We start from the raw sequence: 19677 nt of genomic DNA on the forward strand, positions 1-19677 counted from the left end.
TTCAAAAATAAAGTCCAAATGGTGATAAGTAATCCAGATACAATACACAGGGTAAATGATCTAAAGTTGATTGCAGCAAAGTGATGAGCAAAAAAGGGAAGCAGAGGAAGGCACAACGTGCTATAAAAGGAGAGCACAGGTGAAACATGAGCAAAGGGCACTTCTCTGACAAAGATAAGTGGAAGAGCAAGGCAAAGGCAACTGATGAACACAATAAGGGCAGAGCAGATAATTACAAGGGACAAAGAGAGGGAGTAAAACAACAAAAGAAGCCCAAGGAAATGTAGTTACCAAAAGAAACCCAAAGTGACAACAGTGACACAAACATAGGGTCATTAAAGACAGGAAACTGGTAAACACTGGGAAACATAAGAGAGTTATATAAGTGTAGTGATCAAAAACACACATGGTGAGCACTGAGGCCTTGATCCTGCTCTTACAAACTTCCAGTCAGGAAATCATGCAGGGACGAGTCCAGAATAAATGGGACAAGTGATCAAAATCATCCAAAATGTATACAATTTTATTATTTCAGAGAGTTTGCAATCAAATTAGACTATCATAATAAAAGACCACTAATGATCCATAATGTACCTTTAATGGTGCAGCTCGTCAGCAATGTGGCAATCACATGATAACTTGCTTTAACCAAATCCACCCCAAATAAATACGATCCCACAGGGGTACTTATTACACGGACTAAGTGTACCCCTAAGAAATAACTGATACCACTACAACCAAGTTATAATAGACACAGCAAATCAGTTTGCCATACACACCTATGCAAGGCCTGATTCCTGTGAGGTGTTAACCCCAACTCAGGGACTGCACATTGCCCGACTAACATTGCGCCTGGCCCAGTTAACATAAAAACAAACCCAAGTTTTAAAATACATCAAACTAGGAAGAAAAAAGCGGAGCGACACAACCAGATGTGCAGCCCGTCCTGCAAGACGCGAAAAAGTGTAAGTAGCCTGTCAGTGCATAAATAAAACATTGTTTTCTGCCTAACATTATATTCAAATACAATACCTTCAACAGACTGCTGTGCTTACTGCACTACATGATTAATGCCATGTTAATCATTACTAAAAAAACAAAATGCAATAATCATATACATTTTTATGAACTTCAGCAAAAAAGTTACCTTTACAAAAAACATTCAGTCTATAGTTTGAATCTCTACTGAAGGGCAGTATGATCACAATATGCTTAAATAGCAACTAGATCTTCTAGTGGGAAGAAATTTTCTACCAACTGACTTCTGCAGCTGTGATACTTGAATTCAGTGAGCGCTTTCTTTACAGATGCTGCATGCATGATTAGGAGCTTGATTTTACCTGTGAAAACAGGACTGAAAACACCTGAAGTTTAAAATGGACCAATACCTTTGTCCATGTAGTGTAACTTCCAGCCTCAATCACAGCAAGTACTCTTCTTTACACTTCACATATAATAATACTGTGTTGAAGTTCACCCAGTCATCTGGCTTGCTCTCGACATTTATAGCGTGGTGTATTTAAGAGTATTTCAATAGCAATCCGGACACAAACTGCCATTGAACCCATTTTAAAATGCTCATTGTTTCCAAATCCTGTGAGCCCCCTCATATAAGTCACAGCTTTAGAATGGGGGGGAAAAGACAATAGATCCATCATTGCTGTACTGCACTGCAAGTTTTTATTTTCTGATGATTATTTTCTGATTTAAAGTGTTGCGCTACAGTTTCTCCTTGTATCCCAATAATGTAGAACACTTGACGGATCCAGTAAACCACTGAGCTTTAGCTCTTTAGGTTTTAGGAACTTTTAGAAATTTTGCGACCCCCAATACATAGTACTTCATAAATGTTAAATACAGTGCTCTCTCATAAGTCGGTTTTAGTCAGGTTAGTCAGACAGAGTTATTTCAGTCAGTAACTCTCATGTGTACCCTGCTGTAACAGTAAGAAAACAGTTGTTTTTACTTTTCTTTTCAGAACATTATGATGTCACAGTGAAGTTAACCTATAAAATGTTATTAGATCCTATTAGTATGATGCAGTGTTTTGTGTGCTTGAATAGGTTGAAACAACAAAAAATGCTACCAAAGCAAACCAAGAATAAAAGCAAAAGAGCAAAAGTTTTTCTCCCTTAAAACACAGATGCAATCCTTGCCATGTTTTGGTTTCTGTCCCGTTTGGATCGGTTCCATCATATTTTGTTCAATATCTAGTGTGTTTTGTGTACTTTTGCAGTGCATGGTAGACATTTGTATGTGGTTTATCATAATTTTGCAAGTGAATTATTCGGTTAATGCCAAAAAAGTGCTGTGTAAGGTCACAGTGACCTTGGCCTTTTGCCACTAAGTTTAATCAGATCATTCTTGAGAACTTTGCAGTCTTTAAGTTCTGTTTAAGTATTATTTAAGAAATACCACGTTTGCTAGAATTAGACAGACAGATGGATGGACAGATGGGCAATCTGAAAACATTATGTCTTAAGCATTGAGGCATAATAAAAGAGCAAAAAAAAGTGAGACTAAAAAATGCAGAAGTAGATAGATTTAGTTTACTCTCTGGATGGTTGCCTTGCATACTTTAAAATCACAAGAACAAAGAAATTATCCTTGTGTGAGTTTTGTGACTGTATGCAATCCAGTATCAGCCTTGCATTCCTTGGTTTGCACTCGTTAAGACAAATAATTTGGAAACTTTAAATGAAAATGAATTGCATTCATACCGCTTTACATTTCCATTTAGCACACATCGAGGTGAAACCCTAAACTTTCCCTCATATCTAAGAATCCTCCTTTCAGAGTTCCAACCTGTTCTCATTACAGGAAGACGAAATATGTAGGAGGTGCAGTAATGCTGGAGAAGGCTGAGGGTGAGAGCGAAGGAGTGGGAGAGAAAGAGAAAAGGGAAATGAAAGGGAGGAGGAGGAGAAAATTGACAGACAGCAAGCTGTCACTTTTGTTCCTCAGAGAGAGGGCTTGGTTTGACATCATTCGAGAGTAAAGCTGCCAAGTTATATGCAAAGAAGTGGCGACAGATGACAGTCTTCTTGTGACTGGTTTGTTATAAAGAAGCAATTGTCAGTATTGAGGACATGTGCTGAAATTACCAGTTGTGCCAATCAAGCTTATATGGTATTTGAGAGTGGAAAAAAAATGAAATGCAAGTGATTACAAACAAAATTCAATGACAGACTGTTAAATACATTTGTTCGTCAAGGGGGAAATGTTTGATAAGGAGATTCTGGGGCTTTGGAGATAATGACAGATACTTCTGATGTTCATGCTGTATCAGTTCTTTATGTTGGAGATGTATTAGAGTAACTTTGGCAAATGACTGGTGGTGTACTTTATCCAGACACTTCATAATTTGTTTTGAGCAAGTGTTTTTCTCTCTGGCTAGATGAATTAGGTTTGTGTCATTTCGTAGCTCCATCTGTTAAGTTGGACCAAAGTCACATAAATTGTGCACATACTATGCTTCACACACAGGCATGCATTAAGAATAGAGCGGTTCTGAAACAAACACACACAGAAAAGAAACTGGAAGAAATTGAGTAATCCAAGCACTTAAATCTTTTTCAAAGCAGCCTAACTGATCAAATTTACTTACTATGTAAGAAAAAAGGTGAAATAGAGCAACTTTACTTCTACAGTGGATTTTTGTATCTGCTTATTTATTCTTATTTTTTCCCAGTTAGATTGTTTTGGCAATCAGATTCTAGAGTACTTTGCAATCTTTAAGTCATGTTTAAGTATTCTTTAAGAAATAACATGTTTATTAGAGTTGCACAGACAGATGGATGGACAGATGGGCAATATGAAAACATTATGTCTGATTATGCTTTATTATTTATTCCTATTTTATTTTATTATTTTTTGTTGTTGTTGTTTTTTGGCAGTGAGATTGTTCTTGAGTACTTTGCAATCTTTAAGTCGTGTAAATTGTTTTGGCAATGGCAGACTCAATGTGGTTAACACAGAAGAACATAAAAACCTGTGTAGGTTTACAATGCCAAAGGCAGTGAAAACATGTGCTGAGTGTAGGCCTGTGTTAATAAAAAGGTTTCTAGTCTGTTTTTAATGTATGCACAGATGTAATTGATTTCAGGTCAGCAGGCAGCTTGTTCCGAAGAACAGGACAGCAATAACTGAAAGCACCTTCATCACGCTTAGATCTAATTATAGGAACCATTTAAAGATCTGCCCTGATGAATTGAGAGATCTGACTGAACTGTAGATAGTGTTTTTGCATCTTATCTTCCTCTCACAGCAATTTTTCCTTTATTCTTTAGGTGTCAGAGCGCTGTGACTATGTGTATGTCAATGGAAAGGAGACAAGAGGAAAAAGCAGGGTGATGCTTAACTTCACCTATAGTTTTCTGAATGCACAACTCGAGATGAGCGTATGGATGCCCCGCCTGCCCTTGCTAATTGATGTGGCTGACCCTGAGCTCAGCCAGATTAAGGGTTGGAGGGTCCCTGTTAGTATGGGCAATAGGAGGTAAGTCATGACTGTCTGTTGTGTCTGTGTTGTTGCATGTTGTAATAAAAAAAAACCCCACATCATCACTTTCATCACTTCAGAAACTGACTCCGATGGGCCGAGGGGGCTTTATCCCACATCTGTGTATCACAAGAAAAGTTGGCAACTTAAAAAAATCACAAGAATCAAAAATCTAAATTTCTCTGTCTAGGTCATAGACCTGAGAAGTTCTTAACAATCCCTTTATGACAATCATATTTTTCATTTGGTTAAAAAAATAAAAAAAATAAAAATGGAGGCCACGTGAAATTGGCTCAATAATGATGGTGCAGACATATGAAGCATAATGCAAGTGCAGCTGCATAATAAATGTCTAATAATTCACTGGACTGGTCTACGGGGGGGGAAAAAAGTACTTATACTGAATAAGGAATGACTAATAATTTTGAGCTTTACAGAGCTTGAGCATATTCCTGAGGGTGTAAAGAGATATAGTGTACAATGATCTGTGCAGTGCAGCGTGAGTTGCACAAGATGATCCTAATAAAAATATTTAAATTAATGATCTTTCTGCTAATATGATTTCTGCTGATTAAAATAGAACTAACCCTTTTCAATATCAAAGACCAGTGAAGCACAGTGACTAATTTACATTTAATAATAGCTTTTATAATTATGATTTACTGTGATCATATTTATAGTGACTATGTTGAAGAAACAATAGAGCACTGTTGTGTTTATAAAGTGAACAAGATTCAGATTGTTCCCTGCGCCCCAGTGTTTACCATCTTTGTCTTTGAGCCAAGATATACATTCATGAATTATACTGTGGAATGAAAGCAGCGGTTACATGAGCTAGCAGATGACATACATGTCATGATTTGTTGCAGTGAGTAATGAGTGATAGAGTAATGAGTGAGTAATGAGTGATAGATACCTATTCTGATGCTTTCAGAATAGGTAAGGTAAGTTTTAAAGATTATATGGATATCGGTATTGTCACCTTGGATGGAAGGGTCAGCCCAAATCAGTCTGTGTGGTTTGATATGATGTAGGTCATATGGCATGGCCTTCATAGGCACCAACTCAACCATCAGGACACTCATGGTGTTGGCCCAACTTCTTATGAAGACAGTTTTTTTAAAATTTGTTCTTTTTTCAGTAATAGTGACGCCGCTTTCAAAATGGCCATGTTTACTATTTCTGAACTGGAAAACATGTTATGTAGTATGTAATGATGAAATATGTCAAAATAATGTCATTCATTATTGCAGCAGGGGTAGTTATGGTGTATATATCATGTGTACAAACACTTTTTAATTTATATTTATGTTTTCAATTAAAGAAAGCAGTGTAAATGCTAACTAAGGAGTCTTAGAGATTATTTCAACTCAGAAATACCTCACATTTCCTCACATTAGCGTACCACCCACAGGGTGGCACTCTAACACAAATGCCCCCTGCTACCTAAGCAAGATCACATCAATCATTTCTTTCAAGCGCATCACTGTGTGAAGAACGTGTGTTATGTGTACTTTAACAGGGGTGGCACTGGTTTATTAATGCTTTCATGGGTCAGTGTGCTTATGTGTACATTGACAAAAGTGCTATGGCTGACCTCTCACTTCCTGCTACAAACATGTCCTGACCTCCTGTTTCTGATGCCAGCAAATAGTGTCACCTTGGTTTAAAGTGCCGTCCTTTTGCTGATGTGGAATAAGAACCTGGGAGGGGATGGGGAAGGCAGGTTATAACTAAGCCAAGCCATTGGGCCACATCATGTTAACCTGTCAGCCCGTTTTCCTGCCAGACCGGCCATACCTCATTAAACCTAATGGGAACTGTCACTGTCACTCCACCCCCGGCCACCTGACCGGTAAAAAGAGGCAGGCAGAGCTTGAAAGAATAAGACAATATGAGGTGAGAGCAAGGAGAAGAGGGAGAGAAAAGCAGAGGAAGAAAGTTGGAAAAATAGATTACAAGGAAGTCCAATAACAAGTTTATGTTGAGAATATAGAATGAGGCAGACACACAGTGTGAGAGCAATGATGATGGCATAGCACAGGACGAAAAAAGAGAGAAGAAAAACAGATTTATAGGCGAGTGATATATACTAATGGAATATAGAGTGGAGATGGATGAGAATAATGTGTGTGTCTTGTGCCTTAACAGGAATAGTAAGACATACCAATAAGAAAATACAGCACAGACAGGCCAGTGGGATATTTACAGTATTTTAGAAATGTACATTTTTATTATTACAACAGCATTTCCAGTTGGTGTGTAAGAAAATCCTTTGCAAATGATTTAAACACTGCAATTAATTCAGAAAACAACAAGTAGCACAAAGACACTTTTAAAAAAGTTCAAATAGGGGCATGTTTACCATTGTGTTGCATTGCATTTTTTTAAAATACTGTAAGCATTTGGGTCCATTTCTGTTTCATATGTGATAAAAGTTCAAGAGAGCTCATATTTCTCATTCTACTTATTATAAATGGGTGACAGGTATAGACAGCAGGCAAGTTTAATATCCAAACACTTTTAATTAATGAATGTGAGAGTGAATGAATAGTGGTATTGTAAAGCGCTTTGGGTGCCTTGAAAAGCGCTATATAAATCCAATCCATTATTATTATTATTAATTAAGGTTGGTGTAATAACAGCAGAATGTGATTTGCCATCGACCTGCTTAAATTAGCAAGGCCTTTACTGAAAAAAGATCCTCTGAATGACAGGAAATGTTGCTCCAAGTGTGCAGGTTACTCATGGCATGTGCACTGATGCATGCTGGTGCCATAAGGGATGCTTGACTTTAAACTGTGTGTTGATAACAGGTAAGCGGTCCCTCTCGTCTTTAGCCCTGAATGGAAAAAAAGAATTTCAGGAAATGAAAATATTTGATCCAAAAAATTGGCCGTTAGCAAACTAGGCAAGGAGGAGCTTCAGCTCTCTGCTAAACCTTTTTTTTTTTAAGACTCAACCTCTTTTATAGGCCAAACAATACTGATTAAGACAATTATTTGTGAGGTCTGGCAAGTATTGCAAATACTTGTCACTCTGAACATTTCTGGTGTTTGTATTTTACTGCCATCTTGGGTCTGGGCTAGGTGTGCACCTATTAGCACGCAAATAAAAACGGATTTCTGTAGTTGCTACCATTAAAGGATTATTTCTCCTTCATTCTTTTCCACCATGTTCAGATTTATCTGTGGGGCGTTGGTTGGCTTCTTTTTTTAGATAAATAAAAATAAAGGGCTGTATAAGCTCCACTTAAATAGGAGCAAGAGTGTAGAACAAATGCTTTACAAATATCCAGCTGTGAGTTTAAAAACATTGATTTTTTTTAGGAAACGTTTTCTGAGATGCCAAAATTGCAGAGTGTTTTCTGTGAGCCAAATAAATAGCAGGTACACAGAAAAATATCAGTTGCTCTTTTAAAGAAAATGAGAACGCAAGCCGGGTGGCAGTTTCTCTCTGCAAGCTGTTTTTAAGGGATTTTTGAAAATAATGGGAGGCTATTACTTTTGGAAAGTCAGGCGAACTTGCAGCAAAGCACACAGCAGATGATTTGACAGCAGTAAATACTTTACATCAGAGAGTTTCTACTTCATGGACACTAATGGTGACACAGAGTCCACACAGAGAGCTCTCAGTGCTTTTTACCTCAAACACAGTCTGACATGGGTTTATGATATCCCTGCTCTTCAGCCTTGCCAGCAGTTGATCAGCGTTTTCCTCTTTTCATTCTTCATTAGGTACGAGAGGGTCACAGATGATAAGGATGGTGTCGATCCAGTAGAGGGGAGGACAGAGACTGCTTGTGTTGCCCAGTACCAAAGCACCACTCTGCGCATCCTCACCCACTTTGTGGCTGACATCAGTGAAAGTAGAGGAGCCATGGAGGAAGATGTACTGGGCCAGCAGACCTTCCTGCTGGGCACCGACTGGCAGGTGGATGTGACACAGTTGGTGAAGGAGTCTCTGAGGGTGGAGGACCCAAAGGTTGCCCAGCTTCTGGATGACCAGGTCGTAATCGGGCTGAGCACTGGAAACACCAAACTACAGGTTGTATTTATGTATATTTCATCACAGTTTCTAAAGCAGAAGTTGTACTGCATGTCTCTGCAGTGTGGCTGTCAAGATTGTTTTGCCATGACTGATCAGTGGGGATTTACACGTTCATCTCATAGACCTAAATTGTAGCTGTCACAGAAGCTGTAGTAACTAATGCTTGAATCAGCCACTGCAATACAGTCTTTGTTGTTACTAAGGAAACATGCAGCTTTACTCGATTAAATGACCTGACTGGCTTGGTTGTTTTGGCAGCCAAACAAAAGGTCACAAGTGAGCACAATATCAGACGTATTTGAACTGATAAACTGACATAGACGCAGCAGTAAAGTAACCTGGCAAGTGGATTAGGAAAATTACAATGAGAAGTCTAAAAGCAATAAAGCAAATCCAGTCATCTAGACTCTTTTAATGCAAAGTATTTTGATTAGGTTGACATTGAAGTATTAGAAATGTATGAATTAAGCAAAGCACAAGCACGATGGACCAAAACAACTGAATAGAAAAAGTCGGACCACTGTTGACTCTGGTCTTATCCATCTTATTGTCACAGTCAATATTACCCAACAGGGTTTCAAGTTTTTTCAAGCTGAAAAGCTCCAAACTGTGCTCAGCCGCTTTGCTTTGTCAATGCGGAGCAGAATGTGGCTTTCTAGTTTGTTTATAAATGCAGGGACAAGACACACATAGAAAGCATAACTTTAATTCTCCACTAAAGATACCATTAGTCTACTAAATTTTTAAAAAGTTAATGGTCATCTGCTCCAATATTAATGTTCAAAATGTTATTTGAATTTGTAAGCCACAGATAAATAATCATCATATTATCACATTTAAGAGAAGTTATCCAATTCGGGGTCATGATAGATATAAAGATAGATATCAATCAGATAGATGGATAGAAAGTAAGACAGACAGACAGACATAAAAGGTTAACAATAAGCTGATGAACATATGGTGAAGCAGTTATGGACTGAAAGAGTCTGTGCAGAGTATGGTAGAATGTTTTTTTAGTCTAAACGGAATAAGATATAAAAACAACTATATTGATTGCAACATGGCACAAACACTTAAGCCTATTATGAGTTGACAAAGAAACATGCCTTCATGGCACGTCTTGTAAAAGCTTGCACCTGTGCAGCCTCTCATTCTGTGACCCTTTCACCGTGTATCTCAGAATACTATTTATCCAATAATCCAATAAGGCGTTTCTCAGTATAGCACATGTTCTCACACACTAAATGAACATCAGTTGTTGAAGCAGTCAAATGGCGTTGTGAAACCTTCCATTTTCTTTTTAAATTTAAGGTTATGTTCAATCAGCTACACTTCAGTATTACTCTAAATCCACATGGGTTACTATTGTGCCACCACAACAGATCCGACCTTATTTATTTCACTTGTTAGTATCGTGGCTGCTAGTTGTATGTGAATGTGTGAGACAAGAACAAGTGCTTCTTTCACCACTGGTCACAGCAAAATTTAAATTACAGATAAAGCGATATATGAAAGTAGCTTGTGTTAATTAAATCAAAATGCAGAGAAAGTTTTGAATAGTCTGCAGCTATCCAGCTGTCCATTTTAAGTCTACGTTGTTGCCTGTGTGCTATCAGCTTATGTATTTTTAGTGTAGTGCTTGGCATGCCATGCTGGTCAAGTCAAAGTTTATGGGCTTCATCGAGTGAAATCATGTTAAAGCTTAGTGTAGTAGGTGGACAAATGACAGAATCAGCTCCATAAGCCCAACAGTCAGCCTAATGATGTCATGGTCGTGCGACTCAGTGTTTTGCGTTTTAGTCTATTTTGATGTTTATTGTTTGTTTAGGTTCATTAAGTTATTCTAGCTCATTTGTTATTGTATTACCCTTGTGTTAAGTCTCCCTTGCCCTTCATGTGTTTATGTCTGTGTGTCTTATATTGTCAAGTTCATGTTATCGTTTCTGTCATCTTCCCCTGTAGTCGGTCTCCCTGGTTCGTGTGCCTACCCGTTATGTGTCATGTCTGTGTGGCTCTTGTTGTCTCTTTCGTTTCATATCTATGTCTCCGTGTTTCCTGTTTTATTTTGAAAGAGTCTGTTCACTGCATTTAGTTTACTCTCCGCTGTGTTGTCATTATGTTTCATTCTAGTCAGCTGTGTCCCCATGTGTCTCCACTTCCCCTGATCACCTCATGTGTGTATTTAGTCCTCAGCCTTGGTGTGTTCAGTGTCGCGTCGTCTGTGTTCTCACCCACCATGTTTGCATTCATAGTTTTCTGTGGCATCATAGTACCAGTTTCCCAGTTTAGTTATAGTTTAGTTTCGTCACTGTACTTCTGCCTTGTTTGACCGCCATGTCATCAGCCAAAATAAAGGCTCGCTTTTCGTTTGAACTCAGTTTCGTGTCTTCGCCTGTGTCTGCACCTGAGTCCTCCACACACTCTCCACTCGGTCTGCCACTGCGGATCGTGACAAATGAACTACTGGTGGTGGTATTCAAGCCTTTTTATGTTTTATTTTCTCTTAAAATCAGCACAACCTATTTCAGCATCACTCTTTCTATGACTTGTGCTTCTCAGTTATAGGTCCATAATTTGTTGGACAAAGAAACAATTTTTCTCATTTTATCACAGTGGATTTTAAATCAAAAAATCAATTGAAGTGCACTTCCAGCTTTAATTCAAGGTTTTTTTCTGTGGAGATATTCTTATCCATGGTCTCCCATTTTCAAGGGCTCAACATTAATCGGACATACAAACATAATTTCAAAATATGAGGATTATTTTTTAAGACTTGGATCAAAGTCCTTTGTAGTCAATGACTGTCTGAAGTGTAGAACTCATGGACATCACCAAATACTGTGTTTACTCCCTTGAAATTTTCTGCTAAGACTTGACTGCAGCCACTTTCACTTCTCTCTCTCTGCCTTCAGTTTTGTCTTCAGTAACAAAAAAACATTTTATGTCTTTACCTTGAATAACCCTTGGGTTGCATTTGGCTGAACCCTAGAAGATTATAATGTTGTACATTTCAGAAAATGTCCTTCTACATCTATCAGCAGTCACATCAATGCTATTGAGTCTTACATGTCCATCCCATAACATTGTCTCCACCGTGTTAGACGGGTAATGAGGTATACTGAAGTTGCTCTTTTCCTTTTCCGTACTTTTTCTTTCCTTCACATTATTCTGGCACAAGTTAATTTTCATTTCATCTGTACAATGTTGTGTTTTGTTGGGAAACCGGTGGTTTGCACCTTGCTCTGGATTTCCATTTATTAAGGTTTCTCTTGATTGCAGATATTGCAAATGAATTCCTACCTCCTCTCAAGTGTTCTTCACTTGGTTAGACTTGGTTAGATCTCATGAAGTTGCTTTTCTTAACCATGGAAATAAGTCTGTTGTCTTCTGTAGTCTTTGAGGCCTTTTGGTGTTTATAAGCTAGTCAGTGCATTCCTTCTTTTCAAGAATGTACTAAATTGTTCTGTTGGACACTAAAGTTTTTTGCTAAACTTCTGATTTATTTATTTTGGGGTTTTTTTCCAACCTAGTAACAGCCTCCCCTACTTGCACTCACATCTGTTAGGCTTTCATATTTAAAATTACATTGCAAAGCAATAAAATACAAATTCAAAATTTTGAGTCAACTTTAGATATGCCTAATTAATTTGTCACATCTCACCTGACCATGAAACCGCTTTTCAGTCGACTGTCCTATCCGGTCATTAAGTGATGACGTGACGAATCCTACTTCCGGGCCTAAAGTAGTCTGCGTTTAATATGGCTTTTATGTTGTTAACATGTTTAATGTTATGTATTTTCTTCTATTTAATCTCAAAAAGCTCCTAAAACAGTCAGTGATCACTGTTGACCTCCCTGGGCTTTTATTACCGCTAATCATTTATTTAAGCTCAGTTTTAAAACGTTAGAATGTAACTACAGCCCAGCCCATGAAGCAGTATATGAATGACTAACCTCGTATTGTGGATGGATTATCTCAGTTATTCTCCTGGCTGAAGTTTGGTCCTTTTACAGCATCCTGCCATGCGATTACATTTGTTCCTGACCACCGAGAACACTCACGTTAACTTTTATCGAGTGGAAAAAAGTTAGCTTGTTTATATTATGCTAACATAGCTGTGTCGCTAGCGGTCACGTAGAACATCATTATATAGCAGCTAGCCAAACTTCAGTAACCCTACAAACGTCACTGCTGTTTAGTTTTCTGTCTTCATTTATGCTGGAAGTGATAACAGAGCTGTACGTTTTAATTTGTTTCCAAAACCCCGCAGTCAGGACATGCTATATTGTATTTAGATAGAAGCTAGCGAGCTAACTTCCTGCTAACTTCTAACTCCGTTAAATGTCATAAATTCCGTTTTCATGGATGCCTGGATGTTAAACTCAATTGTTACACCTGGTAGAGCAGAACGCTGATCATTTTATTAAAGATGAAAGACTTTAGACAGTTTTTCAACTCTCAGTAATGCCATAGTGATCGTTTGATATATGGACCTGCAGCGGAGTTTAGGTCCAAACACGGCTAGTGACGTCAGACTTAACGACCGGATTAATTCTGAGCTTCCAAAAATGGGGAACTGTGTATATTGTATGTGCATGTGTGTAATTCCTAAAGTGTTAATGGAAAAGTTTTGTGAAACCCTTTGAATTAAAACTAAAAGTCTGCACTACAATCACAAATTGATTGTTTTATTTAAAATACACTGTGGCAGTGTACAGAGGCAGAACTACAATTTTTGGTTTGTTATATTGGTTCATTCCCAACATCTTAAATGCAATTTTAAAAATAGTATTTATACAGGTGGACATATTGTAGTATTACACTAATAACCCGCAAGTGTAGCTTATTAGAGGAATGTGCAAGAGGAACATATACTCATTATTTTCAAACATTTTGTCTTTTTTGTTCTTCTACTGTAGATTTTATTCAGATATGTAAAAAGAAGATTGAAAAGCAAAGTTGCAATGTTTTTTTTTCTTTTCTTCGTAAATACACGAGCCATGGACCCTGAATAGGATAAGTAGTTACTCACAAATGGAAGCCCATTTAAAAAAATATACCCAAGGTCTTGTTAGACCTAGAAAGTAGCATTTACAGTTTTACATCTGACAGTTGTGTAGGTTGTTAAATCAGCCAATAGTCTGAATTAATTTAGGCCCATTCCACATAATAAAGTCCTGTGAGTATAACCTTTTATCTTTTCCAGTGCTACCATATGATAGAGTGGTAATACAGTTTCATTTAGATTCAGCTTTGAAGTATTATAATGGAAAACTTTGATTATGTGTAACTAAAGGCAAAGATTTCAAAATGTCATTGATTCTAGAAGATTCTATATCAGGTAGGGAATTGGAAATGTGATCGCCAATATACACTATGCTGCAAGTTTGATAGTGTGGCAAAAGAAAGTAACAAATCCATTTAAGCACTGCCTTTCATGTTATGGATAGAGTGCTTACATGCAAAACACATTAAGCTATTAACCTTTGCAAATGTGTTAGTTTGTAAGTCTGAGACTCATTGTGTGAGCCTCAGTAGATTTTATATATTAGTATCGGTTGCACCAGACTAGTTCCAGGTGCACATGGGATTTCAGGTTCATACAAGACAAGGCAGCTCTGACAGCTGTGAATAGATAGTAGTAAACCTGAAAGGAGTACTTAATTGCTCTCTCGAGGAAGAATGAAGGAATCTGTAAACTCTAGAGCCAGAATAAGGAAGGGACTTGACATCTCTGGAAGTCTTCTGGGAGACTCTCACGAATATGGATGTAGGCCAAAAGCAGTGTTTGCGGTTTCTCTAATGGTGTGAAGCAGAGACAGAACATTTCTAAAAAATGGACAAAGGAGACTGATGAAGGGGTTAGAAGAAGGGATCTGACTTCCATCACAGAACTGGGGAAAAGAATCTTGACATCCCAAGATGAGAGCAGTAGAAAGTGTGGGCATTGTTAGTATGGAGTTGGGGTTTGGTGGAGAGGAGTATTGTTCCTTTTTGAGCGATGCTAAAATCACTTCTGACATCGTGTGGACAGCTCTATAGTAGGTTTATAGATTATACCTTTAGAGGAGAATGATACAGGTCATTCTTATCCTTCTCCAAAATGGACTTCTTCTTAACTTCTCAAACTTTGCCTTATATACCAATTTCCTTGCTTCTATTTTAATATCTTAAGTTCCTAGCAAGTATGCGTCATCTCCGAATCCGTTTTTATTTAATTTTATTATAAACTGGAATAAAATGGATCTAAGCATCCAATGTTGGAGGAAAAGAAAAGATAATGATGGTGGATTTACTTGAAGAATAAATGGCTGCTGCAAACTCTAAAATAATATAACAAACCAGCAGCTGTATTTTTTTTTTTTTTTTTTTTTGCTCATTTTGCTTTCCTTTTTGTCTGTAAAAAAGAAAGAAAACCCAGATTTCACATCAATTAGTGTGTATCTTTATTTTTATTATTCTTTATTTTTGAAAATATCCAATAATCTTCATATTTACCAGCTGTCTGGTTCTTTAATGTTTGCTTTTACATCAAAGATCAGGTTGAAGCCTGTTTTGAGACCATGCTCATTTATGCTGTTTAACATTCAGATATCAGTTTCATTGTGTGAGTAGCGATGCAAAGAAAAAATGCAAAGAGCTAAACCAAAGAGAAGAAAACATGGAATCGGTCTGTACAAATGAGGCAGTGATCTGTGCTGACAGTTCATTATGGCTGGTAAATGCAGCCATGTGGGGGCGGCAGGAGGAGAGACGGGAGCCCTAATTGGAGCGGATGGGAGGGATTCTCATATCATAACAATATCACAACTATTTACATGCTTACACCTCTGGCAACTCAGAGACTTAGAGAGTGTGCTATTAGGGAGGAGATCGTTTTTGCCATGTGAGTTTAGGAGCACTTCATGTGTTAGTATGTGCCTGTTTTTATAATCACAGAATATAAAATCATAAAATACGAAAGTTTAGGCTAAAGAATACAAAAGAATGGTATTTTTTTTTTTTCTCTACCAATCAAAAGCATATGTTTACTGCATTTTTTGTTCCAGGGCTGAAAAAGTATGATTTTTTTTTTGTGTGTGTGTTCAAGAAACTAAATCTGCTTTGACCACAATCATTCTTAAGTCATAATGGCTACGATGAAGCGCTTTTAGACCATAGGAAGTTCTTATAATTGTGGAAGGAAGAACCGCCTTTCTTCGTGCTTGCACTGCAGGATCTAAGAAACATCAAAGGCCTTAGAAGTCAGTTCTCAGGGCTTTTTCTGAGCTCCTAGCTCCCGGTACGTATTCTCCTGGCACACCAGGGACCTTTGATTGACACAGCATCAGACTGACACCAGCACTTGCTATGATAAAAAAAGAAGAAAAAAAACAAACATTGGTAAAACATTGGACTGACAGTGAAGCCAAGGCTTTAATAAGACTATATGTTGTGGAGGAAATACATCCCAACTGTGACACATACCAAATGCCAGACGGCTGTTACATAATTTCAAATGTTTCTACTGGTGATGTGAATACAAACAGAAAAATAACCCTTGAAGTTATGTAGTTCTTGGGGCGCTACCCTTAGGGCACAGTTCTCAAAGTTTTGATCACTTAGTGCCAATTTAGGAAGCCAACGTATACTTGAGGGCTTCACAGGGAAGATAAATCATTAAAACGTTTTTTTCTTTTGGTGTTTATAATGTGTCTGTTCATAGGATGGTGTTTTATGTTTGTAACTGTGGTTTTTGCTCTAGTTTATAATTTCCTAAGCATTAGCAAGGTCAGTTTTTCTATTGCTTTAGTAAGGAGTCAGTTATATTTATTTATTCCGAAGTCAGGAATGTTTAGTGTGAGCTGTGGCTACAGTTGAAATCAACTATAAAATCTCCCTTAGTTTTATACTACTGTTTTTTTCTAATACAAAAACATGGACAAACAATGTCTTCCTGGCGACCAGGTTGTCACAAAATACTTTTATTCTGTGTCATTTGGGAGAGCAGTTTAAAACCATGCATTTTCAATATGTGGTGATTGCACATATATTGTACCGACTTAAATTTGACAACAGTTGGCGTACTCTGTAAATATGTATTCTGAGAAGGAACTACCTTTGCCAAAACTCCATTTAAATTCCAGGATTTAGCAGAAGGGCTGTGGGAAAAGACATCTGATCCTTTACGTTGACACCACTATAAACAACAAAATCCTAATGAACTACCATTAGTAACAAAGCAATAAGGGGTTTTTTTTGTTTGTTTTTTTATGTGTTCCAGGTGCTGTCCCCTCTGACATCATCAGTCCTGGCTGAAAGGAGCATCAGAGTGGTGGATGATAAAGTGAGCGTGACAGAGCTAGGGGTGCAGTTGGTATCTGGATTAACTCTGTCCCTGCAGCTCAGCCCAGGCAGCAACAGGGCTATTGTTGCCACTGCAACAACACAGGAAGTTATTGAATCTCTCAAGCAGGTATGACTTCTATAATAATATATAATATAGGTAATATAGACATACAGTATAAATGTTTTACATGGCAATTTGACTAATAACTGCTCATCCAACAGTAAGACTAGAGTGGACTTGTTGATGCAAAATTAGCATTTTTCTGTGAGTCTGATTTGGCTTCTTATTTGGCTTTATGCTCAGCCCAGTCATAATAGCTTGCAAGTTTAGAAATGGATTAGGTTTATTACGAAGTCTATGGTATTCATTGTTGTTTAGAATTAATTCACTTTTCATATACAAAGCTTTCTCTTTGATTTGCATCTCTAACCATGGAACAGCTCTGTTATTCCTATAATTATAATTTCAAATGAAGGTAGGCTACAGTCTCTTTCCCTAGAGAGGATATTTAGCTTTCAGGAGAATAGTTTTGTATCCGTTCTATCCAATTGTTTCAATGAACCCTTGTTAACACTGACTTTTCTGTCCTCCATGTTCCTCTACTTTATTTTTTAGTGTCTGTTTTTAGTTTATGGTCCTTATGTATTAATAAGAATTGTGAATCATATTTTTTTCACTGTGTAACGTTGGGGTTTTTTGTTTGTTTGTTTGTTTTTTTGTTTTGATTTCTTAGGAGTCCCTCATCAGTGCTTGGCTTCATTTCAGTGACGGATCCATGACTCCTCTAGATAACTACAACCCTGCCCATTTTACCCTAGCAGCCACCTCATTGGATGAACAGGTTGTGGTGGTGCAGCAAAGTCCAGCATGGAAGTGGCCTATCATTGTTGCCAAAGGAGAAGGTCAAGGTTTGCTTGTACGTGTTGAAATGAGCCCATCAGAAATGTGCCAGAAGGGAAAACGACATACTGTTTTAGCCACAGGAATGGTGAGCACACATGTAAGACTTGGTCAAACAGAGGAACAATTCAGACAACCAGGTGGCCGACGTACACGCCCTGACCCTCCATATTATGGCGGATCTATCTCTGACATGGAAACTGGGTTAAATAACCGTGGAGCCACTACCATCAGGGGCCATGTTCCAGTAAAGCCAAGTGGGGGCCGTCTTTCAGCAGAAGTTGGAGCAAGGGCTCCAAATGAATTCTCTGAATATCCCGATCAGGCCGAGCTGCCCCGGAGCCGCAGCACCGATGAGGACTTGCTGACCTCCCGACGAGGCCTGACGGACTTGGAGATCGGTATGTATGCCCTGCTGGGAGTTTTCTGTCTGGCCATCTTGGTTTTTCTCATTAACTGCATCTCTTATGCATACAAGTACCGTAGCAAGCAGTTCTCCTTGGAGGCTCCAGAGGCAATGCCTCATGCACATGACTGGGTTTGGCTTGGCCAAGAGGAGGGGCTTTGTCTCCAACAACAGCAGCAGGACGAACTGGGCGGTACCCTAGAAGAAGGTAGTCAGCTATTAAATGGAGGCCTCCAGCGAGGTAATACTGGTGGAGCAGGATGTAGCTCAAGTGGGAGGGATCACAGGAATGAGTCACTTAACTCACCCACCACCAAGAGAAAGAGGGTGAAGTTCACCACTTTTTCAAGTGTCAAGTCGAGTAATGGGTGTCCTGCCCTCAGCCCCTTAGCACTAGTGCAGACCAGTGAGATAAAATGGGTATGTCCAGACATCGAGCTCGGAGACTCAAAGGATCTTAGGAACTACATGGAAAAGCTTAATGAGAACGCAATTAAGAACATTGCATAGGGGGTACTGGGTGTTTTCATTGAACTAAAGAGAAACTCACCTGAATGCCTTCAGACTAACAAGGGAAGGAGGGTTACGAAGGAGAGGTGAAGAAGAGACTGAAGCCGCTGTTAAACTGTACACCTTACCATAGCAAGAGGATAGTGCATTCAGCCTCTGTTTTTTCATGAAAGTACTCAGAAAAGGTCAAGCTATGGACTACAAAAAGATACCACAACACCACAGGATCAAGAGGAAAATGTGAAATTGGTATTGTTGCTTAAATTAAATGTATGTTCTTTGTTTCTAGTTTTCTTTCCTACGCACCATCTACACCGCTTTGTTTTGTGTTTTGTTTTTTCAAATCGCCATGTTTTAATATCACGTTTGTTGTAATTTTTGCGACTTTCTGTTATTTTTCTAGAGGCTTCTTTCCCTGTCAGAAATTATTGAATCTAGGAGAGTAAGGTTAAAAGAAATTTTGTATTGTAAATAAAAGCAGAGTTTAATTTGGAAGGACTGTATGTATAGCAACATTTTTTAAAGTGATGTATGGTTTTGTTTTGCTTTAGTTTCTTTTCAGTTAGTTTTGTCTCCAGAAAGCAGATCCACGCATGATGTTATTTAAAAGGAGGCATGTGAGTCTGATCTGGTATGCAAACTGAAAATTTGTAGATAACTAATACCAGTACCCCTGGAGACATGTCATTCACTGTGGGTGAGTTTAGCTTTGAATTCAATATGTTGATGTTGGTTTAAGAGATTTATTGGGCCCTACATTTTCCCTCCTTATATTGGTTTATGTAACCTCCTGTTGCATAGTTCACATTAAACTGACTTTTTAGGATTCAAAAGGACAAATTTTGATTAAATCAGAATAGTCAATATAAATATACTGACACAACCAAAAGTATCAAAGACAATCACATTTTAAAAAAAAAAAAAAAAAAATTTAAAAAAAAATCTTCATTATAATTTTCCCCATAAAACAGGTTTCAAGT

General features: G+C 38.0%; 1 protein-coding gene across 1 annotated transcript in view; it reads left to right on the forward strand.

Annotated features, from left to right (window-relative positions):
* Positions 1-18898, forward strand: part of si:dkey-112m2.1 (transmembrane protein 132C) — a 175523-nt gene extending 156625 nt beyond the window's left edge. The window contains exons 7-10 of the mRNA XM_040000154.1: positions 4290-4498; positions 8239-8548; positions 16816-17007; positions 17615-18898. Of these exons, the coding sequence (XP_039856088.1) occupies positions 4290-4498; positions 8239-8548; positions 16816-17007; positions 17615-18697 (1794 nt within the window). The 3' untranslated portion in view covers positions 18698-18898. The remainder of the gene's footprint in view (positions 1-4289; positions 4499-8238; positions 8549-16815; positions 17008-17614) is intronic.
* The last annotated feature ends 779 nt before the right edge of the window (positions 18899-19677 follow it).

The sequence above is a fragment of the Simochromis diagramma genome, unplaced genomic scaffold, assembly GCF_900408965.1.
Source record: "Simochromis diagramma unplaced genomic scaffold, fSimDia1.1 OVJJ01000596.1, whole genome shotgun sequence".
Lineage (NCBI taxonomy): Eukaryota > Metazoa > Chordata > Actinopteri > Cichliformes > Cichlidae > Simochromis > Simochromis diagramma.